Raw genomic sequence first — 21,011 nt, 5'->3', positions numbered from 1 at the left:
ACCTTGTTTCCAACTTAAATATCCGCTACCAACCTAGTGCAGACTTCAAGCAAAATGTACAAATGCAAAACGTGTATTGGTAAGTGTACTTTGACTGAGTTGTGACTGGCAAAGAGAATATATAGTATTTTTGAAGACATTTTGCGTCCGTCAAATTTTTTGAACAACATTTTCTGCATTTGCGTTTTAGTGAAGTTTATGTTTTAGTTACAGTTTTGAAAATGCATTATTTAATTTGTTTTACTTGGTATGCATTTAAAAAAATATGCATATCTTAAAACACAATGAATAAAAATGAAAGGATTCATTAGAGGCTTCTTCCAAAGCCCAGCATGGCCATACTGTAAAGCTCAAAAAGAAAAGTGTACCTGCAAACACCCAGAAAGAAACACCTACATATATTCCCTATTGCCCCCGTGTCAAAGGGCAACCCTTAAAATGAGGATTAGTTTATTGACACAATAAGATGTGACAGTTTATTTGATAGCATCTCTGCATTATTTTCGCCTCTCTCTTGTTTACAGCCCCCAAGGGGGAGAGCAATCTTTATTACCCCGCTGATATATGAAGGGGCTCTCTGCTGTCCATCTCACCTGCTGCTCCAGCGTGTGGGGATGGATAAAGGTCACGAGGTCGATGGAGAGGTAACCCATCACTCCGCGTGATTTACCGGCCGCTGTGATCCGCATGGACATGGAGCAGAGGATGTCAGGGTCGACCGAGGATTGGGGTATGGACGTGCCGCAGCATTCTAATGGGGTGCCAGCATGGATCTGGTCTCCACACGACACCATTGACATCTCCCCATTGGGCTCGATCAGCATGTCCACTGTTAGCTTGGTAATGCTTTCTGAAGGCGGGCAGGCCTCCACTACACCACCTAGAATGGAGAAGGGCATGTGCAGGGAGTATAAAGAGGCCGCCCACACATCTGCAGTAACTGACAGAGAAGCCCATCTTTATATATATTGTTCTCAGTATTCTTTAAGAAAAACAAGTCTGGGGGAAAGCGTGGTACTGTAAATGGGTTGAGTAATGAAATGACCAGTCATCACAGTAAGTACACAAGATTCCTCTGCCCCCCCTCACCTTCTTTAATTGAAATTATTTTTTAATAATGCAAGGTTAATGCTGAGATGTTCTGTAGAGCTTGCTTACTGGTTACTTACCTTGACTGAGAAATGCTTCCAGGAACTTTTTCCAGGATGGGAATCTTTTCTTATTGACCAGCCTGCCATGCTGTGATAAATACTCTGGCAGCTCTTCTAAGATCTTCAGCAGAGCTGGCTCCTACCACATAAGAAAATGAATAAAATAGTGTTTACAAGCAAAAAAAAAAAAAGTGTGTCTTTTATTTGTACATAGAAACATTTAAAAAATATTACAAAATATTTCTGGGGTAGGTTTTGTAAATACTAACTAAGAGTACTGTACTATACCTCTTTGGAATAAGCAGGGAGACTTTTTTGGTGGAAGAAAAAATATATGATAGCTAATGTCTGTTGGAATGATAGACTGCAGTTGGTTAGACTACCATACTCATCTTAGCTCTAACATACAAATACTGTATAACACTGTGTAGATGGCCACTTTGAGATTGAACACTGCACCACTGTGACTGCACCACCTGTTCTGAATTCTCTGACCCTTTTGTGTTCAAGATGAACATGTGTGCAAATCAATCAATCAATCAGCCCTTCAATCAACCAATCAATGCAAAAACAGGTCCCCACTTAATTACAATTTTAATGGCTAAATTACAGTTTTTGCTCAATCCTTTAAGAACTGGTGTCAGCCCTGTTTGGGTGGGGGTGGTAGGTTCATCTAGGCTAACCTTTATCATTCTAGTGTTTAACTGCGTCCATGATAAATGCATGCATATGTGCAGAAAATGTTTTGCATTTTTGCTCAGAAAGCTCGGTGTCTGTGCTCAAAAAAGGCTGCTCACTGTTGGAATTCAAGTCATGGAATCACTATCATATTATAAGGTAATATTGCAGAGCCAAGGTCAAATCCTATATGGTGATTCCACTTTTGATATACGCTATAAAGCAGACAATGATGCAAGAAGAGTGTAAGAAGACTGGTGCCTATCTTATGGAACAGTGGCCACATTACCCATATGAGGCCTGGAGGACATCAAGAGAAGCATTGGACTCTACAGCAGCACTGCACAGCTCTCAGCTAACTCTGCTGAACCTACACGTTTGTGTCAGCCCTGTTCTATTAGCTGCAGAATATCTAGCCTAGGTATCAATCAGCTAACTTCAATGCATTTACTAATATTGTACAGTATATAATTATGTTTTGGTAACACACAACCTGGATAATTGGATATTCCACTCCAGCATTTACCCCCTCATATACAAGGCTGTAACCAGGAAGGCTTGTAAGCAGGAGGTCCCCGGTTCAAATCCCGGCTCACACACTGACTCACTGCATGACCCTGATCAAGTCACTTAATCTCCTTGTGCTCTGTCTTTTGGGTGAGACGCTGTTTTAAGTGACTCTGCAGCTGGTGCACAGTTCACACACCCTAGTCTCTGTAAATCACCTTGGATAAAGGCGTCTGTTAAACAAACAAATAATAGTAATACGGTATATGCTGGCAAATTGGGTTTCATAACGACAGTGTAACAAACCGTTAATCTGATATAGAATAAATATAAAGCTGAAAGGCATTTGTCAAGGCATTTTATATTTGGAGACTATTACAGAAAAAAATATACAGCAAGGCTATTCAGTTTGTATTACCAACAATATAAATGCAGTTTTTTTGTAAACAGCATTTATATAAATAACCTTGCAAACATGAATTAACTAACCCTTATACACTACCACCCTCCACACACACACACACACACACACACACACACACACACACACTCCTGTTTGTTTTGCTTGTATGTGAAAATGATTTGTAACATCTTTGTTCCATCTGTTAATGCTATTAGGCGCAATTTTCTCTTGTACCTAATGATCCACTGTGCCGGCTGTGTGTGTGATAGGAACGGCAGTGGTTTGGGCTGTGTGCATTAAGTGGAGGGAGACGAGCAGCGCCTGCCTCCCTGCCTGTGTTTATGTAGCATTATCTACTCACTGCTCCTTGAGAAGCCCTGGCCCTCATTATGCAGGCCTCAATTCAACACATAGGCCTGGGGGTCGCTTTGACTGCCTGCCTTTCACTGCAGCACTCAACATGGGCGCATATGCCATCCTGCAGCACACAAGTACCAAATAGTCACTTTGCTGGGCTGGCTGGAACAAGAGGCTTACAGGAAACATTTTCCCCTCTGCGGTTTTACTGCTGTTGAGAAACTGTGTTTCTTTTAAGGCCACATGGGGCCCACATTCTTCTTTTTCAGCCTCCAGTATCGCTCTTCACGCTGAGTCAAAATACAGTCAATAATTAAAACAATATGCACACAGACTGCTGAATAGCAGGGGCACCTTTTGTACTGGGTAACAGTCTGGGGTTATCAAGCGCTCACTACACTAGTAAAGACGTGCTAGCAGCACTCCATATTAAAACAAAACATCCAGATGGACTAATGAAGTCAGAAAAAAAAGTTACGGAATATTGTTCAACACAAAACAACATTTATGTAAAGTTAAATGTTAGGGTTTGGGATTAAATCATTTCCATAACAAGCATTTCGTCCTTTAAAAAGTTTAAAATGATACAGCACAAGAAATAATATAAAATAAAAAAAAAAAACACTTGGCCTTTTCTTATTAAGAATATTAGTTCCACAATTATGCCCTTAAACATGCTTGCCATTGATTAAAAAAGCCTAGGTATAGAATAAAGTCTATGCAAAGTGCTGAATCCATATGGTCTGCAAGCCCTGAGGTCCTGGGCTCCTAACATTGCCATGCTGCCGTTGTATCTAACATTTGCCTCTCTCAATGTCCCCAGATGGTGAAAACCCCATTTAAACCCCTCTGCCTGTGCTCCCAACAATGGGCCCTGGCACCATTTCAACCGTTTACTCCAGTAATTAACAGCACCAATACCACTACAATTACAGCCATAATCTTAACACAATAATGCTATGAATTAGTGAGAGCTAATAGCTGGAAGGTATAGTGGCTCCAGACTGCAAGATCTGCACATTTCACATTCAAATAAAAGGTACAAACAGCGATCTTGCGGCACACAATGATTACCTTGTAATTAGTTTGCACAAAGCTCCCTATTTAATGGCAAAACACTGTAATTAACGCGTGACAGAAAATCAAAGGCAACTTTGTAGGCATATGAAAAATTAACACGGCAGGCCTGAAGCTTTATGTACTGATTACAAGCATATTAAATCAATGGAAAGCTAACTGCTTGTGTATACGGTTTAATTTTAGGAAGGGATAATAATGAGAGTATGAAAGGGATGTCCCTGTACTTGCAAACACCATATAAATAAGGCAAGTGATAACAGTTTAACATTGTGCATTGGAGAGCAAGTCATCGGCAGGGTCAAGCTATTGTCCCACGCTTACCTATTTCTAACTGTTTTGCAAAATACTGTCTGACAGCCTTATCCACAAGTGCACAGCATTTTCTTTTGGGAACATGCTTGCTAATTTATATGCAGTACTAGTTATATTTCACCCAAGACATGTTTTCAAATCTTTAGCTTGGTGCAACAGTATCTTTCAAAGCAATACGCAGATCATAAACTCTAGATAAAATACACAAAAAAAATGCAGTCTTTATTTCTACTCAGTAAAATACAGATATTATTCCAGCGGTTGTTTTATTTTATTGAAAGCAGTCCACCACCATAAAACTTTACCGCTCCTGTTATGATAATCTTTGTCTTTTATATGCAATAGACAACTCTCTCAATCATGCATCCTAACACGGGTCCCCTTCATCCTTATCAAAACTCCAGCACAGGATCTGCACCATAGACTATGCAAATATTGCTATAAATATGAATTAAAATAATGTTGCGCTTACAGTCATATTCTCATCTAAACAATTTCAGGAGAATAGAATCTTAGCCCGAAGGAGTCTCTTTCATCAGGGAGCTGATATTTTTAATAACCTGTCACTGTATGTTTTGTGTGTGGACGCCTATGGTGATGTCACAATGCATTCACTATTGAAAGAATCATGTCTAGATAATACAACGCTCACAAACAAATGTGGAGTGAGTCCCACTGCTGCATTTTGCATTGACAGAGAATGATTTTCCCAGCTAGAACTCACTGATATGACTAAGAAGGAAATGTAATTTCCTTCAACACAATACTATTGGCAATTAATGACATGGCCGATACATCAGGATATATGCAGCTCGATCACCGGTCCATTAAACTGTAAAAAGGCGGACAATGAATCAATATTTTCAAGTACTTTCTAACCCCACCTTGGAAAAAGGTGGCTTGCAATGCTGGTTTAAATCAACATATATAAACAAGCTAGGCAGATTAACTGGCTAGCAACCTCGTGCATCTGTAATAAAGAAACAGCAACAACAACGCCTCACTGTCAGCAGTTAACAGCAATTAATGATTGGTATTTCATTACAGCTTTGCTCAAAGTCATTTTCTTTTGTCTTCTAAAAAGCTTTATGACCATACTGCATGCATCTTGATATCTAGTTGCTGCAGTGCTAGTTAGCATTCAGCAAGGGGCAACAGTGTATACAATGTACCAGTTTTAAACTGAGTCCCTCAGTGAACCACGTTTATAAATCTGATCACTTAGAATCAAAGTCTAGGTCCAGTATTGAAATGTTTGGAAGATATTGACAGTAAACACTTCCACTGTAACAGTGAGGTAACACTGCCTCATGTGGCTGACAAGACAGAAATGAATATACAGTACTGCGGTGTCACATAAAAAGATATTAAGTGAAACAGAAAATAAATTGCAGTTTGATGTCAAGGTAATTTAGGTAGTAGAGTGGGTTGTGAAACTCAGCGAGTACTGAACACCTTCTGTAGGCTTTGACTCCCTCAGAAACACAGCACTGCCTGGAACACTTCAGTGAAGGGCTGATTCAGGGAGCTGGAAGGGATCTTGTTCACCTACTTGGGCAGGCTTACAGTACACAAGTGGAAAACAGAAACAGCACATTTAACCTGCACAACTTGACCTACCTGCTGTAAGTTGTAAACGTCACATTCTCCTGGTGGGGTTGGCACTCCAGCGCTGGCAAATACTCTTTTATTCCCAGATTTGGTACTGTACAGATGGGCCACTTCGGGCTCTGACCCTAAGATTGGCACGTTGAGTATATCAGCAACCGTTAGATCATCTTTATGCAGGACACCTCCAACGACATAGGCATGTCTCCCTTTGATAAGGTTTTTAATACGCTTGATGGTCTGAGGACTGTATTTGAGCAGAGTGGATAGGCACATGTTATGGGTCTGTAAAAAAATAAAAAGATACCATTATTTGCTGTCCCTTTCAATACCCAGGGCCTTATTTATTGCGGTGTACACAACAAATCCATTATTAATAGCCGGCGAGGTGGTGACCTATGCTGTAGTTTAGCAGTTTAAATTGATAAAAGCTGCTGGTGTGAGCCGGCACAATCTTTCACATCTTTAGCGTGTCGGAAATGGGCTCCTCGGGAATACAACTAATTACTTCACATCTGTATTTATTTGATCCACGAGGAATGATCCTTCTGTCACTCGCAAAAGAGGCTGGTAGCCTTGGATGACAGTGATTCATCTAAGTGACACTTCTGGCATAGTTTAACATTAAAGCATCTAGAAAATCAATAGGAAAAATGAAGAACAAAATCAGCTGCCGAACATCGGCTCTCAGGAAATGCCAAGCATAAAACACATGCAATAAATAATGCAAGTTCTCCAAGCTGAATCAGTAAGGATAGCTATCGCAATATTGACGTACTGTAATGTTCTGTTTTTGCTTTCACTGAAAATCTTTTAGCAGTAAGCAATATAGAAATTGGGTAACACAAGTTGCCTGTTTACCCCCAAGCTTAATTTTAAATTTAATATAATTTTATATATATATAAAAATAATAAAATATATAATATATATATATATATATATATATATATATATATATATATATATATATATATATATATATATATATATATATATATATATATATACACTGCTTTTCAAAATGCAGTCATCAAAGACAACAATTAAAAAAAAAAACACAGTATAAAATGTACAGTATAGTATGCAAAAAAAAGGAACTTGGAAAATATTTATATGTAATTAAAATGAAAAAAAAAGTTTAGTTTAAATAAGCCTTTTAAGGGTATCTAAACTCTTCCAAAAAAATACACAAGTTTTAAATGCCTCAAAAAGCTAATCTGATTCGCATCACAATGGACTTCCAGTGGGTAATAATGAGGCTAAGCCTGTTTGGGTTTAATTTTCTTAATCTTAACCGAATTGCCATTAGCAGGTGCTCTCTGCTCCATGACCCCAGCAATGGTGGTCCTGAATTACTAGTATAGTATCTGTTTTCTCTTTACCATAGTTAAACAGCAAAGCAAAGGGATATCCTTAAACACACAAAGCAGAACAGCACCTTCTCAAGACACAGCAGCATCCAAACGCAAGGTGGATGACGGCGGGACTGAGATCACAGGCTACCATGACTGCAAATACTCAACCTTCCAGCAGGTTTGTGGATTCGGGCAATAAACCAGCAAACGCATACACTGATTACTTACAAGGCTAGCACCTTTCCGAACAGTAGCACAGAACAGTACCACAAATAACAACTTCACCTGGACAAAACAAGAACAACACTCTATCTCGTAGCACTTAGACCTCAGTCTGCTGTCTGGGGAGGTACAGAAAATTAAGAATTGGTTTTCCCTTCCAGACAGACATTGAAATCCTCTATTAATACACAGTCACCACACAAGCAGACCCAGTTTTTAGCTGTGTTTAGTCGTAGCGCTGATTAAGACGTTAGCTGCATTAGTCTACCCGCTTGATGTTGTCGCTTATAGTTTCAAGTCCGAATTTTTGATTGAGTGTTTGAAGTGTATGGAGGAGATCCTTTTACAAATGATGCCTGCTTGTTTGTGTCCCCTCGCCCCTCACCTAGAAGCTGTCCATGGCCTTTGGAGTGAGGATTTTGAACCTGTCCTGCATGTCGGCTGCGTCCTCCAGCAGCCCTGAGTCCACCACTTTGTGCAGCCCCAGGAGGCGGGAGTAATACTGCTGCACCTCCACACTCTGCTTCACAGGGCACACGTAGATTACATCCATGCTTGGGTCTGAAACAGAGCACACGGCATTGAAAATGGCAGCCTACTGCACAGGGCCCTCACTTACCCCTTACTGGCATCGCCAACCACGCAGGATTGCATTTTATTATGTTCCTGCTATCCTTATAGCAGCTTTCAAAAAGTACACACATTATGATTGTGGTGTGCAATGATTCAATGCCAACACTGGACCAGAAACCATCAGTCACCTTTATTGTCGTTATTGCTGTGCTTTGTTAATTGGTACTTTTTTAAGGAGGTTAGTTCACTATAAAACTACAGCACAAAGACGTTTCTGTTAGTGTTAGATGTGTAAGGACTGCATCTGGTTGTTCCTTACAAACATTTCCCATAGTAAAAGTATAATAAAGGATAGTGAAAGCATGGTAAAGCATAGGTAAGCACTGTCAAGAATAGCGAGGTATAGTAAAGCATATTAATAAACATGGCAAGCCTGGGTAAACCATGGGAAATGCATTGTATAACCACGGGTGTCCGCTACTGTTTAGAGCGTATGTCTGGTCTTTTTCTTCAACAAAATGCTAAAATATGTTTCTTTAGGTCAATGATACAAGAATCTCTTTTGAGACTTTCTTTTTTTTAAAGCATAAACTGATGACCTTGCGGCTTGGAAGTGGAAGTACCCTGCCTGTATTTACTGCCAGACAATGTTTAGGATATATTTCAGGCAAGGGACGGGGGACAGGGGACACGTTAAAATTAGTGTTCAAAATAATGTGTGGACAGCTATCGCACACCATGGAATACATCCTATCAAACCACATAATATTTGAAGAGGGCTTTTACGCTTGCTACCGTGTGCGTTTCTTCAAGAGGGGATCGGTATCTATATGCTTACCTATAATAGGTAAAAGCAACTCAAACAAATGGTATTGTTGATATTCAATACCCACAGCTCTGAATTAAAAGATATACAGCTGCTGTTTGTAAAGTTTATTTCATTCTCTGAGTAGTAATATAAAGTACAATTACATTTCTATAAAAAGTGTACAACAGACATAAGGTACTCTATTAGTAAAGCTACCAGAGTCAATAGGCAATCAATATTCAATCAGGGTTACTGTAACTTTAATTGGCCTGAACAACAATCATGTTCAAACAGTGCTTCCCTTCCAAAGAAACATATTTACTTACTTACTGCTACGTGTACAAAATAGTTACTAATTCAAATTGCTAAACTGAATATATATTTTATAGCACCCTTGCTAGCTTTTTATTAGTATTTTACTTCAGGCCAAAGCCTCTTATTTAAGGTATTATACAATGTTGATCTCAATGGCACCTACCTTGGATGTCACACAGTCTAGCCATTTAAAGATTCTGCTGAATATCAAGATCATTTACACTGAACCACAGAGGCTGGGAATACCCTGACGGCAAAACACACACACACAGACACACACATAAAACATCTGTTGGCTTTTAGTTGTGTAATTATTTACACAGGAAGAAAATGAGATCTGATCAGTCTAGTGTAATCAGGTTCATTTGGATCAATTATGTAGAATGCCAGAAGGCTCCATACTAATAGTTGTTATTTTTTTTCCAATAACACTTTAAAATAATGTCCTCAGAGCTGTATGCATTCCAATGAAATAGCTGCCGTGTTATTACTGCTATTAATGTTATTCCAAAGTAAAGGCTTAAGAGTTATGGTTATTATTTTAAAGTTAGATTATTTCATTATCTAAACTGTGGCCGCCCTTTAATTTGATTTGATGATACAGTCTGTAGCTGCCAATGCAGGAAACTAAACAAAGGGTGATGCAAAACTTTTCACCATCGCTGTACAGGAGAATTTATCTTTATCTGTGATAGAGTAACCAAACATGACGCTTTTACTCAATTGTTTATTTTGTTATTGCAATAAAATAATATATTTTTATACATTTTTCACCAATTGATCTATTAAGATGGGGTGTATTTACCAAAAAACACCTAAAAGACTAGCATGTGCTGTTGGGGCAGACAGTGATCCTTTGATTTGACAGCTACAGACTTTATCATCGCTGGAGAACTAAAACAGTGCTCATGGTTTTAAACATCTACAAATCATTATTCTGAAAATACATCAATCAGAAAAAAAAAATACTACTGAGATTCATCAATGACTCTATGATAATAACAAAGAAGCTGTCAAAGTTGAATTAAGTCTGTTAGGTCTGACTGCATCAAACAGAGGTGCTGTGGGGAATCTCTATTTGATCATGACTGAAAAAGTCATGTCAGGTTCTATCTTTTACACTCCAGTGTAGTTCAGAAATAATTCTGTGTCATTTCAGAAGCTCGCCATGTTGAGCTGCTACTGCTTACAATTCATAAACGTAATACAATAATTAAATTACTGCTAATTAGCATCAACGTGTCAATTATTTAAGCACAAAAAAACACCACTATACATTCAACTTCTTAATTATTCCTGTTCACACAGCATTTCCTTTCGCTCAGGCGCCCTAAGTGCAAATAAAGCATCCCATCTGCTTGTAATTAGAACTAAATAATATCAGACAATGTAGCTTATCATTTTGACTGCACGTTTGATTAAAACCAGCATACAAACCACAGCCATATCCCCCTGCTTAATGCTGTAACAGCACTATAGATGCCTGAGCCCTGGCGTTCTCAAATCATTAAGGGAGATCGAAAACATTATCGGTTTATTTCAAGTTTAAAAAAAAACAAAACTTTTTAGTTCATTTCATATAAATGAAAGTGAATTACAGCTAATCACCACTCCCTCTGATAAGCGGGCCCATGTAATGACTTTTATTTGCTTAATCTCCAAAGTAAATGGTGTTTCAGGCGAAGGCCCCTCTGTATTATTACTCTCATCATCTAAAGAACATTCTCCTGCCGAGACCAATTTGAATAAGACAAGGGGCCCTTTCTGAACTCAATAAACGAGCTGTAATGTGGTGGGTAATAGAGGTTGCTGATGGATCTGCAAGCAGAGAGGACAGATACCTAATGATGGTATGTGGATAATAGTCCTCCTGGAAGTCCTGATGTGATTCCAGTTGGCTGCCAGATGCTAGAAATCAAGACAAACATTGATCAGTGACAGGATCGGAGATAGATTCATCGAGTCAACAACAACAAAAAAAAAAAACCTGGCTTGCCTTTACTTGCTTTAGCAGAAGTAAACCAGGCATAAATTATATTAATTAATTTAATTACATACTAAGAACATCTTCCCCAATTAATTCAATTAGGCGGCTACATGATGCTACTGGCAGGGGAAGATTAGAGGCTGCTTGCTTAATTAACAGAATATGAATGTTTAAAGTGCAAAAAAAGAGTGAAAGCAAACATAAATGAAATTGTGAGCACTAATTAAAAGGCTGCCTGCGTATATAAAGATGTTACCACCAAATGTTGACAGTGCCTTAGACAAGAGAAAGAGGGAGATTTTTTGAACAAATTGGAAATGCCAGAAGGTATATAAACAGAGAGAAGGAGAGTGAGAGAGAGAGACAAGCAGAGAGAGCTCAAAGGTAGGAATGTTTGAAATTGATTTTCTGACAGATGTAGAAAACACTAAATGTTGAGGCCATTCTTTGTGGGAAAATCTGTTACAGGTTTCTTCCGTAGCCACAGAGGCTGAATCTCTGATGAGGAATGAAATATGACACTCGGACAAGTGCAGAGACATGGGCAGGCACAGCTTTGTGGAAGCACTGAGGCGGAGATGCTTGAGAAGGAAGCGCTGGCGTAGCAGCTGGTGACTCTGCACACCTTGGCCCTGCTGCGGAAATTCTCCAGGTGTCTCTGATGCGATCCCTTCAGGGCCTTCTTCATCCGCACCATCTGAGCGTGCAGGAGCCAAGAGATTGCAATCGCACCTGCTGCCCACTTCTGCCGCCGGTACTCGAGGTAGGCTGCTCTTACGTGATGCCGCCTCCTGGAGGACTGGATCTTTACCGCTGCCATCCCCACTCCACCCACCCCCTTGTACCGCTGGCCAGGTCCATGCATGAGCTCCCACACATCTACGAAGTTCTCCAGCACAGACACCAAGTACTCTGGAGCGGGCGGGATGTCCAGCTCCAAGCCCATCACCAGCTCTGCCAGCCTCTATCCATGCACAATCACCACGGGCACAGCGTACTCCTTCAGGAGCTCTGTGAGGCTTTCCAAGAGCGAGAGGATCCCCCCCCAGGACAGGCAATAATGCTGCTTGAAAGCCAACAAGTCTGGAGCCCTATAGTCTATCAGACCATGACAAAGAGTGAAGCAATAATCTGGGCCATGAAGGGACGGCGTCACAGGCGGGGGCTGTGAAAAGAAAGACAGAAAGCACTCCCATCTTAGATAACCAGCAATTACTATGTATTTCAGAAGAGCAATAATCCATATGAACTATCAAATCATCATTTACCGCATGACTGTGGAGATTTATTGATTTCATAATGCACGCATAAAAAGTCATATAAGCTCTGTACTTAAACAAAATACCATTACTAGGAAGACGCACCTTGGGGGTCATTGAAGCTTTTCAGTCTTTTCATAAAGTGTGCACGAATTACTTTAGCAAATGAAAAAAATTTTTTTTTAAAAGTCTTAACCTGTTCACGTCTACTGAACATATCTGTACAAACACAAATCTCTTCTACTATGCATTTCACCACTACTCTTACAAGGACTAGCAGCTGAAGACCACATTGGAAAGGGGCAGGACTTGCAATGAGTAGTAACAGTTGCAAGGGTCAAGGTCAGTATTGTAAACTGCAGGGCGCCATTGATTTTTAATCAAGCTCAATTTAAAAAGCAGCAACATAAATTCAGATACTGAGTAACATCTGAATGCCTAAGCACACTGACCTTTAACCTCTGGAGCTCCTTTGTTTTGAGTACCAATGCGTCTCAGACATGCAATTGACCAAAAGCCACTTTCCATGATCTACAGTAATAGTGGAAAGTCCTGTGTCAAAAGACCTCAGGAGATTGTATGTACAATGATTGACATCAGTCTAGCATTAATAGTAGTTTAAAAAACACCCCCTAAATTAGACATTAAATGCACACTGTGATTGTGTGTCAAACAGTGCTGTACAGTGTGCATGTCTATATAATTACTTGAGGATTGTACGGTACCAGTTCGGTGTTTGGTTATATTGGGAGTCTCAGGTGTTTACAAGCTGATTTTCTGGAGACGATTGAAGGTGGTGGTGCATGAATTCCTTTTTGAGTGAGTTGTGTAGATATCACTACAGGATCTATGTCGTTTGGTTCTGCACTAGAGGACAAATACAGATGAACTCCTGGAAGGTTACTAGAAAAACCACCTATTAAAAAACAGCCCAGAAAAATGTAACTGAGTAGAAATTGTGCAGTCAGGCTTTGTGATTCCTGTTTTAAATCTATATTCAGGACAATGCTAGGTCCAATTGGCAGTGATATTGCTCTCCCACAGGACACTGGCTGCCTCAAGGACAGGTTTAAATCCAACCACTAGCACTGAAATTAATTGGCACAACATTCTACATCTTCTTAAATACCTTTGTAGAAATTCACTGTAGTATCAACACAGACAAGTGTAGTAAAAAGTAGTAAAAGCACAGTAAAACACTGGAAAAGCATGGTAAATACCACAGTAGTCCTTGATAAAGCAAAGCATAAGCATAGCTTTCTTTATAAAAGTTTACCATAGTAAAAGCTAAGGAAACTGTAATAAAGCAGAGTGAAAGCATGGTAAAACATAGGTCAGCATTGCAAAGAATAGCAAAGTATGGTGAAGCATGTTAACAAACATGGCAAACCAGGGTAAATTATGGGAAATGCATAGGATATGTACAGGAAAAGCATGGTAAAACTGCGAAAACACAGTGCAAAACTACCTTGGTAAATAAGGTAAAATGGAGCTCCTGTGCAAATGTACCATGGTCTAGTTCTGTTCGGGTGCTCTTGTATGTTGTTCCCTTACCTGTAAGTGCAGTGGTGTGCTTCTCATCCCGGCTGCGGAGAGGCATGGTTCTCGGTCTCACTGGAGGAGACACAATGCTGATATGTGCTGCTCAAAGGACTAGCCCTCGCTCAAGGAGGCTCGCCATACCTACACAAGAATCAAGATATCAACTGAAACCTTCGGTTTCATCAAGACATTTTACATTGTACAACATATTCCCAATAGTATAAATTTGTACATTTTTAACTTCTGACCTTTTTTCCCTTCACTGTTAGGCACAGAGGGGACCAGGTAAGGATTGTTGTGATAAGCTGCAGGCACCACTGAAAGATTACCCACTGTGGGACCACGGCTGATCTTCTGAAGCTGTGCCTACAGAAATTACAGTTTAGCATTGTAAACGAGAGACAGCAGTCTGTCTGACAGCGTGCATCGAAACGTAGTTCTGGGATGTTTTTTTAATCAATAAAGAACAAATATAAAACACATTTCTAACGCAGGCATGTATTCAAACAATTTATACTGGATTTAGCTGGAATAGCTGTGTAATGCATGACCTTGCTTAAATGTATATTCAAACGAATTTACATATATATTATATATATATATATATATATATATATATATATATTATATTAATATATATATATTGGGGAATTTAAGTGGAAACTAAATGACTTTAATAAAATACAATTCCATTGCCATATATAATATGATTAAAGTGCTGGACTGTGCTATCCTGAAATAAAAATCATCTCAACCTAATATCTCACTAAAGTCGAGAGTGATTAGTTCTGTTTCACAAAGTAAAATTCATCATCAAACTTTTAAAAGGCGTACGAAGAACCCTCTCCATTAATCAGTACAGTGACAGCTTGTGGATGTCACTAAATATGGCACTTTTGCAGTTAACAACTAACAGATTTGTAATATTCATAAAACAAAACAAAAAAAACACGGAACTAAAATGCAGCAGTTAATGACATTGTAAACTGGCCAATAAGCTCCAACCCTAAAGCTATCAATCAAAAGTTGGCAGTGTTTTTGTCAGCAGTTGGTGGAGGCTACATTCTGTCCATTCAATCTCACATCTGCAAATGTTTGTAAGAATTCCAGCAATATTCACACACTATTCACACAATATCGTATAAAAAGAATTTCTCTTTATTGCATACTAGGCAAATCTTTGCAGTGTACTTTAGTTATTATCTTGCATGTTTTAATTGAATTTAATGTATTTATCAGTGTACAGTAGTCACTTCTCATGCTATGTTGCAATTCTCAAACATCGGCTTGTAGAAAAACACAAAGATATTAACCAGTGCCTGCAAACAATTTATGCAAACTGAAAAAAACCTTTTTGTTAGCGGACTGTGTACTATTTTGCATCAGTTTTAATGTTGCAACACAAAGTGCCAACATGTGAAAAAACAAACAGGAAACAATGTTGAGCAATTTACAACTAACACAGGAGGGAACAAATGACGGCATATCCGATACCCTACAGAAAATAGTGCAGAATAAAACATGTGTATTCACAGGCAGCCTCATATGGTTTCCTGAGTCCAGTCCAGTACATTAGCAAACTACTGTTAAAAACTGCTAACGTCCGTCTGAACTGAATAAGGAACACTGCAATTTGAAACTTGGAAATTACAAGCGTTGGCTTGCTGCAGTTTTTGCTAATTTTCCACCACTAGCAGGACGTGCCTCAGCAGGTGTGCAAAGAATAAACGCACAACTTTTGCAATCTTACATCTGTTTTTGGAAAGACTATTAAAAAAAAAATTTAAAAATCAAAATCCTGCAAAAATGCACAGAAGGAAGTGCAGAAGATGTGCGTTGGCTCAGATTGAGGTATATTTCACTTGCAGGCAGAGGGCCAGCCTGTGCCAGTTGGGAAAGTGTGGACCCATCTTATTGGAATTCAGAGCCCGCTTCAACTCTTGTCCAGAGACAGCTGCAAACCAGCAGCCCATAGCAGAACAATCAGGTGTTGGGCTTCTTCAAAGAATGCTGATATGTAGCAATGTGTAGCTACTTTGGCCGAACAGCCTGCTCGTATTGCACCCCTGCCTAGCAGAATGGCAGACACTCGCTTATTCCAGATGACATGTACTGGATAAAGAGAGAAAAAAAAATATCTTAAAACAAATGGCGACCTTTTGAAAGATTAATTTGTTTACCAACAAATGCTCTCTCTGTCATCGGAGATTGGGCTGACCTTCACATTCCCATTTCTAGGATGAGAGGATGCTGACTGTAGTCATCTGTTAACTTAAACTTCAGCTCGGCAATCATTTTCTATTTCTTTTTTCATGGCAGTGATGGTGTATTAATTTGCTAAGTTTCAGGTAATGGATGAAGGAGGAATCTTGGAACTTGCTGCGGTGCAACGGCAGTCTATCTCGATTACTGTGATAATCCCTAATCAAATTCTCCATGTAAGACAAGCACCATGGTAAAATGAAAAGAACAAGATGTCAATATACTGCGTGTTGATATAAATATTACAGCAAGCTAGACCCAGGGCATTGTCTCAGCTTCTTTGGCACAGCATAGCCTGTAGAGTCTGGACCAATAAACTTTAAACACGGCAGGTTAGATTTCCACAGATTTATCAACAACTGAAATAACAAACTTAAATGGACACAACTAAAAGATCTATGGGAGAATGATTTGTATGCATGTGTGCTTTTGAGAAATATAAACAGGGGATAATAGTTTTATTCCAACTTTGTAAAGGAGCTGTTTGTAGCTCATATGGCTTTTCCAGTGAATACCATTTTAAATGAATTTTCAATACATATTTTGGCTGCTCATTACCAAGACGCGAATGAACTGCAGTGTACACACAATGCACAGCATTTGAGCAGTACTGGCCAGACCCCCTTGACACTCACTGGTTCTTCTTTTCTCCTGTTTAAACGTGGCATCTGAACCCCATATTTCTTATTCAGAAGAGCTCTGTTGCTTGGGTTCGAAGCATCATACATTACATGTTTGTTGCATGCTTGTGCTGTGATAAGGGAAAGTAGTGCTGTATGAATCTGTTCAGCAGTGTGTCATTAACAATAGAAACCCTTAACTTTTACATGTGACAAACACTATATATTGTAGATGACCATCATTTTGTTTTTTTAATACAAACACTTGTACATAAGTGTACTTCAGATACTTTAAAGGAAACCACAGCAAAAAGAGAATAGTTTAAACAATGTCAGTTCATAAACAGAAAAAGAATAGAATTGGAATCTCATTAAAGACACGTCCATAAACACAGCACAATCTGTACAAAATTACTGAAGAAATAGTTGCATGTAATGACTTCTTTTGATTGTACAGTAATTAGAAAAAAAAAAAAAAAAAAAGATATGGCAAGCCTGAATCTCGATTATACTTTGGTCTAGAAGAACAAAAAACGTATTACAAAGACAATTACTGTATTAGCTACCTGGCTGCACAGAGGCTTAATGTGGTTCAATGGCTGCATCAAGACTAATGCTAGTGTTTATTATTAATAGATGAAATGTTATGCTTTAGTGTGTGATTGAGGCTGGGTGGGGGTGTATAATTTCTTTTTATTACTGATGGGACAGTTCTGAGTACATTATTATTAGAATCTATAAAAAGCTGTAACATCAAGTGATGTAATCCATGAGAAATGTGAGGCAGTCCTATTACATTTCTTCAGTCATTATTCATAATTGAATCAAGTTAAACCAAGCCTGCTCTGTTTGTTCCATGAAGTTATAATTTACTATTGATAGATTGCAAAAAAAAAAAAAAGCAACAATCCTATGAAAATACTTTACTGTACTTATGATTGTATTTTTTTTTTTTTTTTACCTTTGGACTGCCAGTAAACATATCAGCTTTTTTAGAAAATATAAATTATATCTCCAAGCTACTGAGATTTTTAAGTAGATGTTTGCCCCCATCGTTTGCCCCCACTGTTCATAAACTGCACAAGGTGATCCTCCCCCCCACATGCAAGAACATTTCTTTAGAGTTACTCACCTGTTCTCCAGGTGAGCAGTGGGCTGCAGCGGCCAATGGCCTTCGATCACGCACAGCTTCAGACTTAGGCTTCCTAAGAAATCAGAAAAAAACTCATGTTTAATATTACAAATACAGTCAAACACATTTAATATCACACCAGCTAATGTCACCCTCCACTATTATCACCAGATTAAAATGCCCTGACCAGAATGACCTGCCCCTGACACTATCATTTTGTTTTTCATAATACTCTGGTTAATATCAATGACATGTACATGTCATACAACTGATTTCCAAATCCAATTAATATCCTTACAAGATTGTACAGTTTACATTAATGTCTTTTTAAATATGTTGCGCAGTACTGAAATGTTCTTACATAAACAGTAAAGAAACACAATGCAGAATGCAGTATAGTAACCAGTGCTTATTGCATAGTCTTACATGCAGCTTTCACAAAAGAGGCATGTTGCATCAGTGATTTTAAATTGGATTAAATTACACTTATTGTCACCATTTTTGCGTATTCTCTTTCCAGTAATATTACCAGAGATGTCAGCAAACTGTACATGGTTTGACTTTTCATTCCCATTTGTAACAGTATTTTATTTAAGCTATTGAAGTCTAATTTACAGAATATTAACAGTTTAAAAGCATACAGAACATTTCATCCAAAAACAAAATCAGTGACTGTGTGCAGCCTGAACAATGTTAGGGATGCTGTCACAATGCAACTTATCATTTTCCAGGCTGGTCAGTGCGCCCAGCACTTTCATCAATAGAGGGCAGTGTCAGAATCTGATTGTTAACTGTGTTTAAATATTCTTCTGCATGTTTCTGCCAAAAACACATTGGTGAAGAAGAATTTACATCATGCATTTGTGCAACACAGTAACCGTTATCTTTAAATATCATTCTAAAGTCATATAAGTTCAAAGTAAAATTAAAAACTGTCAATGGATTGTTGTTATTATGAAAATCAGTATGACAATATTTCTTTTTTTAACTGTATACTGTATATAGCAATATACCCTTTTTTTTTTTTTTTTTTTTTAGAATGTGTTACAATATCTATTATAACGTGCAGAATTTTGTTTAAAATATTAAAATGAATTGTTTGTCCAATGTCTGGATTAAATCAAAATGATAGTGGTTTCATATCCATTATAAAATACAGCTCCCGGCTACACAATGGTATGGATGTCCAAATCATTAGCTGAACTTGTCTATTCAGCCACACATATTTTCCAAAATAAACTATTTTTTTTCAGGATTCTGAATGCAGGCTATGAAACTGAAAAGACATATATCGTATAAAATATACACCCTTAAGCCATTTTCAGTCCTCTGGATTGCTGTCTCAAGAGCTTGGATATCAATAACCTCTCCACTGCGCTGGATTGTGATGCGAGTGATATTATTCTTTAAATGGCACAGAGCTTCCTGAACCTACAGCAGAAGCATTAAAATAAACAAGCAAACTTTAGTATTGCATGATTAACATGAAACAGAAGGGGTAAGCTGATATTCGACTGCTTGCACTTAATCATGAATTATATATATAAACATTCGCACAAAACAAATAAAGAAACCATGCTGGCTACACATTCTACATGATTTCTACTCTTCAGAAAACATATTCAAATAAAAGTGTAGGCTGCAGCACCAGGATTACTAGAACTCCCGAGAACACAGTGGGACTGTCCTCGGCTTCAGCTTTGATTTTCACTCTTAGCCAGAAACAATACCATTGCTAAATCATCCCGTTGTTACTATTTTGTATTCACATTTTGTACAAAGCTGTCGCATTGTGCTGAGCAAGTTGACAGCACAGTAATTTATATATATATATATATATATATATATATATATATATATATATATATATATATATATATATATATATATATATATAAAAGTGTAGATTACTTTTTAAATAATTCTGATTATGTGTTTAATAATTCATATTCTGTTTAACTTCCTGGACCACGGCTAGTTTTCTGTTATTTTATTTTCCAATGCTTCGCTTGCTACAGCTTCAATGAATTGAAGAACAAAAAAAGTCCCAGCTTTTCACTCTGGAAATCTGGCGGTAACCCTGTTTCACAACCAGGTCCATTTATCTTAGCAGAAGTTACTGTTCATTTGCTGGGGAAGCCCAATATACCATCGACAGGGCTCTATGGATCAACCTAGTACTGCAATTATGAGACGAAATTCATTGACATGAACTGTCACCGGGTCTTCCGTGCGTGCAATACAATACCGATGTGCATGCGATGCAATGAAAGACTCGGTGAAAAGTTATAAAGCAACGATTTTATTAACAGTTAAAACAAAAAACAACAAAAAAATCGAATTGCATAATTCTCTTTTAGATTTTACTTTGATTATTATGTTCCCTAAATCGTCCTTTTTCCTTATTACACCAGCCATTCTTTCAGTCCGCATTTCCGTGTTAAATATAATCCATACTGTTAACTATTGATGCCCTGTCTGTCTGTCAATGGTTCCGAGAGCCATGTTGTCACTTTGCATAAGACACACACACGAAGGTCTCCACAGCAACAAAGAACACGTGATCATCCCTATAGCAACAAGACGCCGAATCTTCCATCTTTTACTTACGGGGTTCACATAGTATTTCATAATTTTAAATGTCGAGATTAAAAACACATAAATCAATCTGCACGGTTAGAGTCGCACTTACGTCATTTAAAAATAATAAACATTTATTTTTATTTTTGCATATAACTTACGTGCATTGGTTTGAAATGCAAAGGTGTTTAGATCTTTGACAATCTTGACAATCTAAAAACAAATATACTCCGCACAAACTGCCTAATATTCAAGTTCT

The 21,011-nt window shown here is 38.2% G+C and overlaps 1 protein-coding gene across 1 annotated transcript; it reads right to left on the bottom strand.

Annotated features, from left to right (window-relative positions):
• Nucleotides 1–451: 451 nt before the first annotated feature.
• On the bottom strand, nucleotides 452–20,998 carry LOC121294920 (IQ domain-containing protein H-like). The gene is given in 11 exon segments (XM_041219120.1): nucleotides 452–880; nucleotides 1,170–1,290; nucleotides 6,109–6,381; nucleotides 8,060–8,235; nucleotides 9,534–9,617; nucleotides 11,212–11,278; nucleotides 11,983–12,522; nucleotides 14,171–14,299; nucleotides 14,407–14,524; nucleotides 18,173–18,245; nucleotides 20,914–20,998. Coding segments are annotated over 8 exon segments (1,650 nt in total). The 5' UTR covers nucleotides 14,198–14,299; nucleotides 14,407–14,524; nucleotides 18,173–18,245; nucleotides 20,914–20,998; the 3' UTR covers nucleotides 452–518.
• Nucleotides 20,999–21,011: the final 13 nt, after the last annotated feature.

Source organism: Polyodon spathula, chromosome 19 (genome assembly GCF_017654505.1).
Source record: "Polyodon spathula isolate WHYD16114869_AA chromosome 19, ASM1765450v1, whole genome shotgun sequence".
NCBI classification, from domain to species: Eukaryota; Metazoa; Chordata; class Actinopteri; order Acipenseriformes; family Polyodontidae; genus Polyodon; species Polyodon spathula.
Note: the sequence above shows the minus strand (reverse complement) of the source record. Positions and strands in the feature narration are given on the sequence as shown.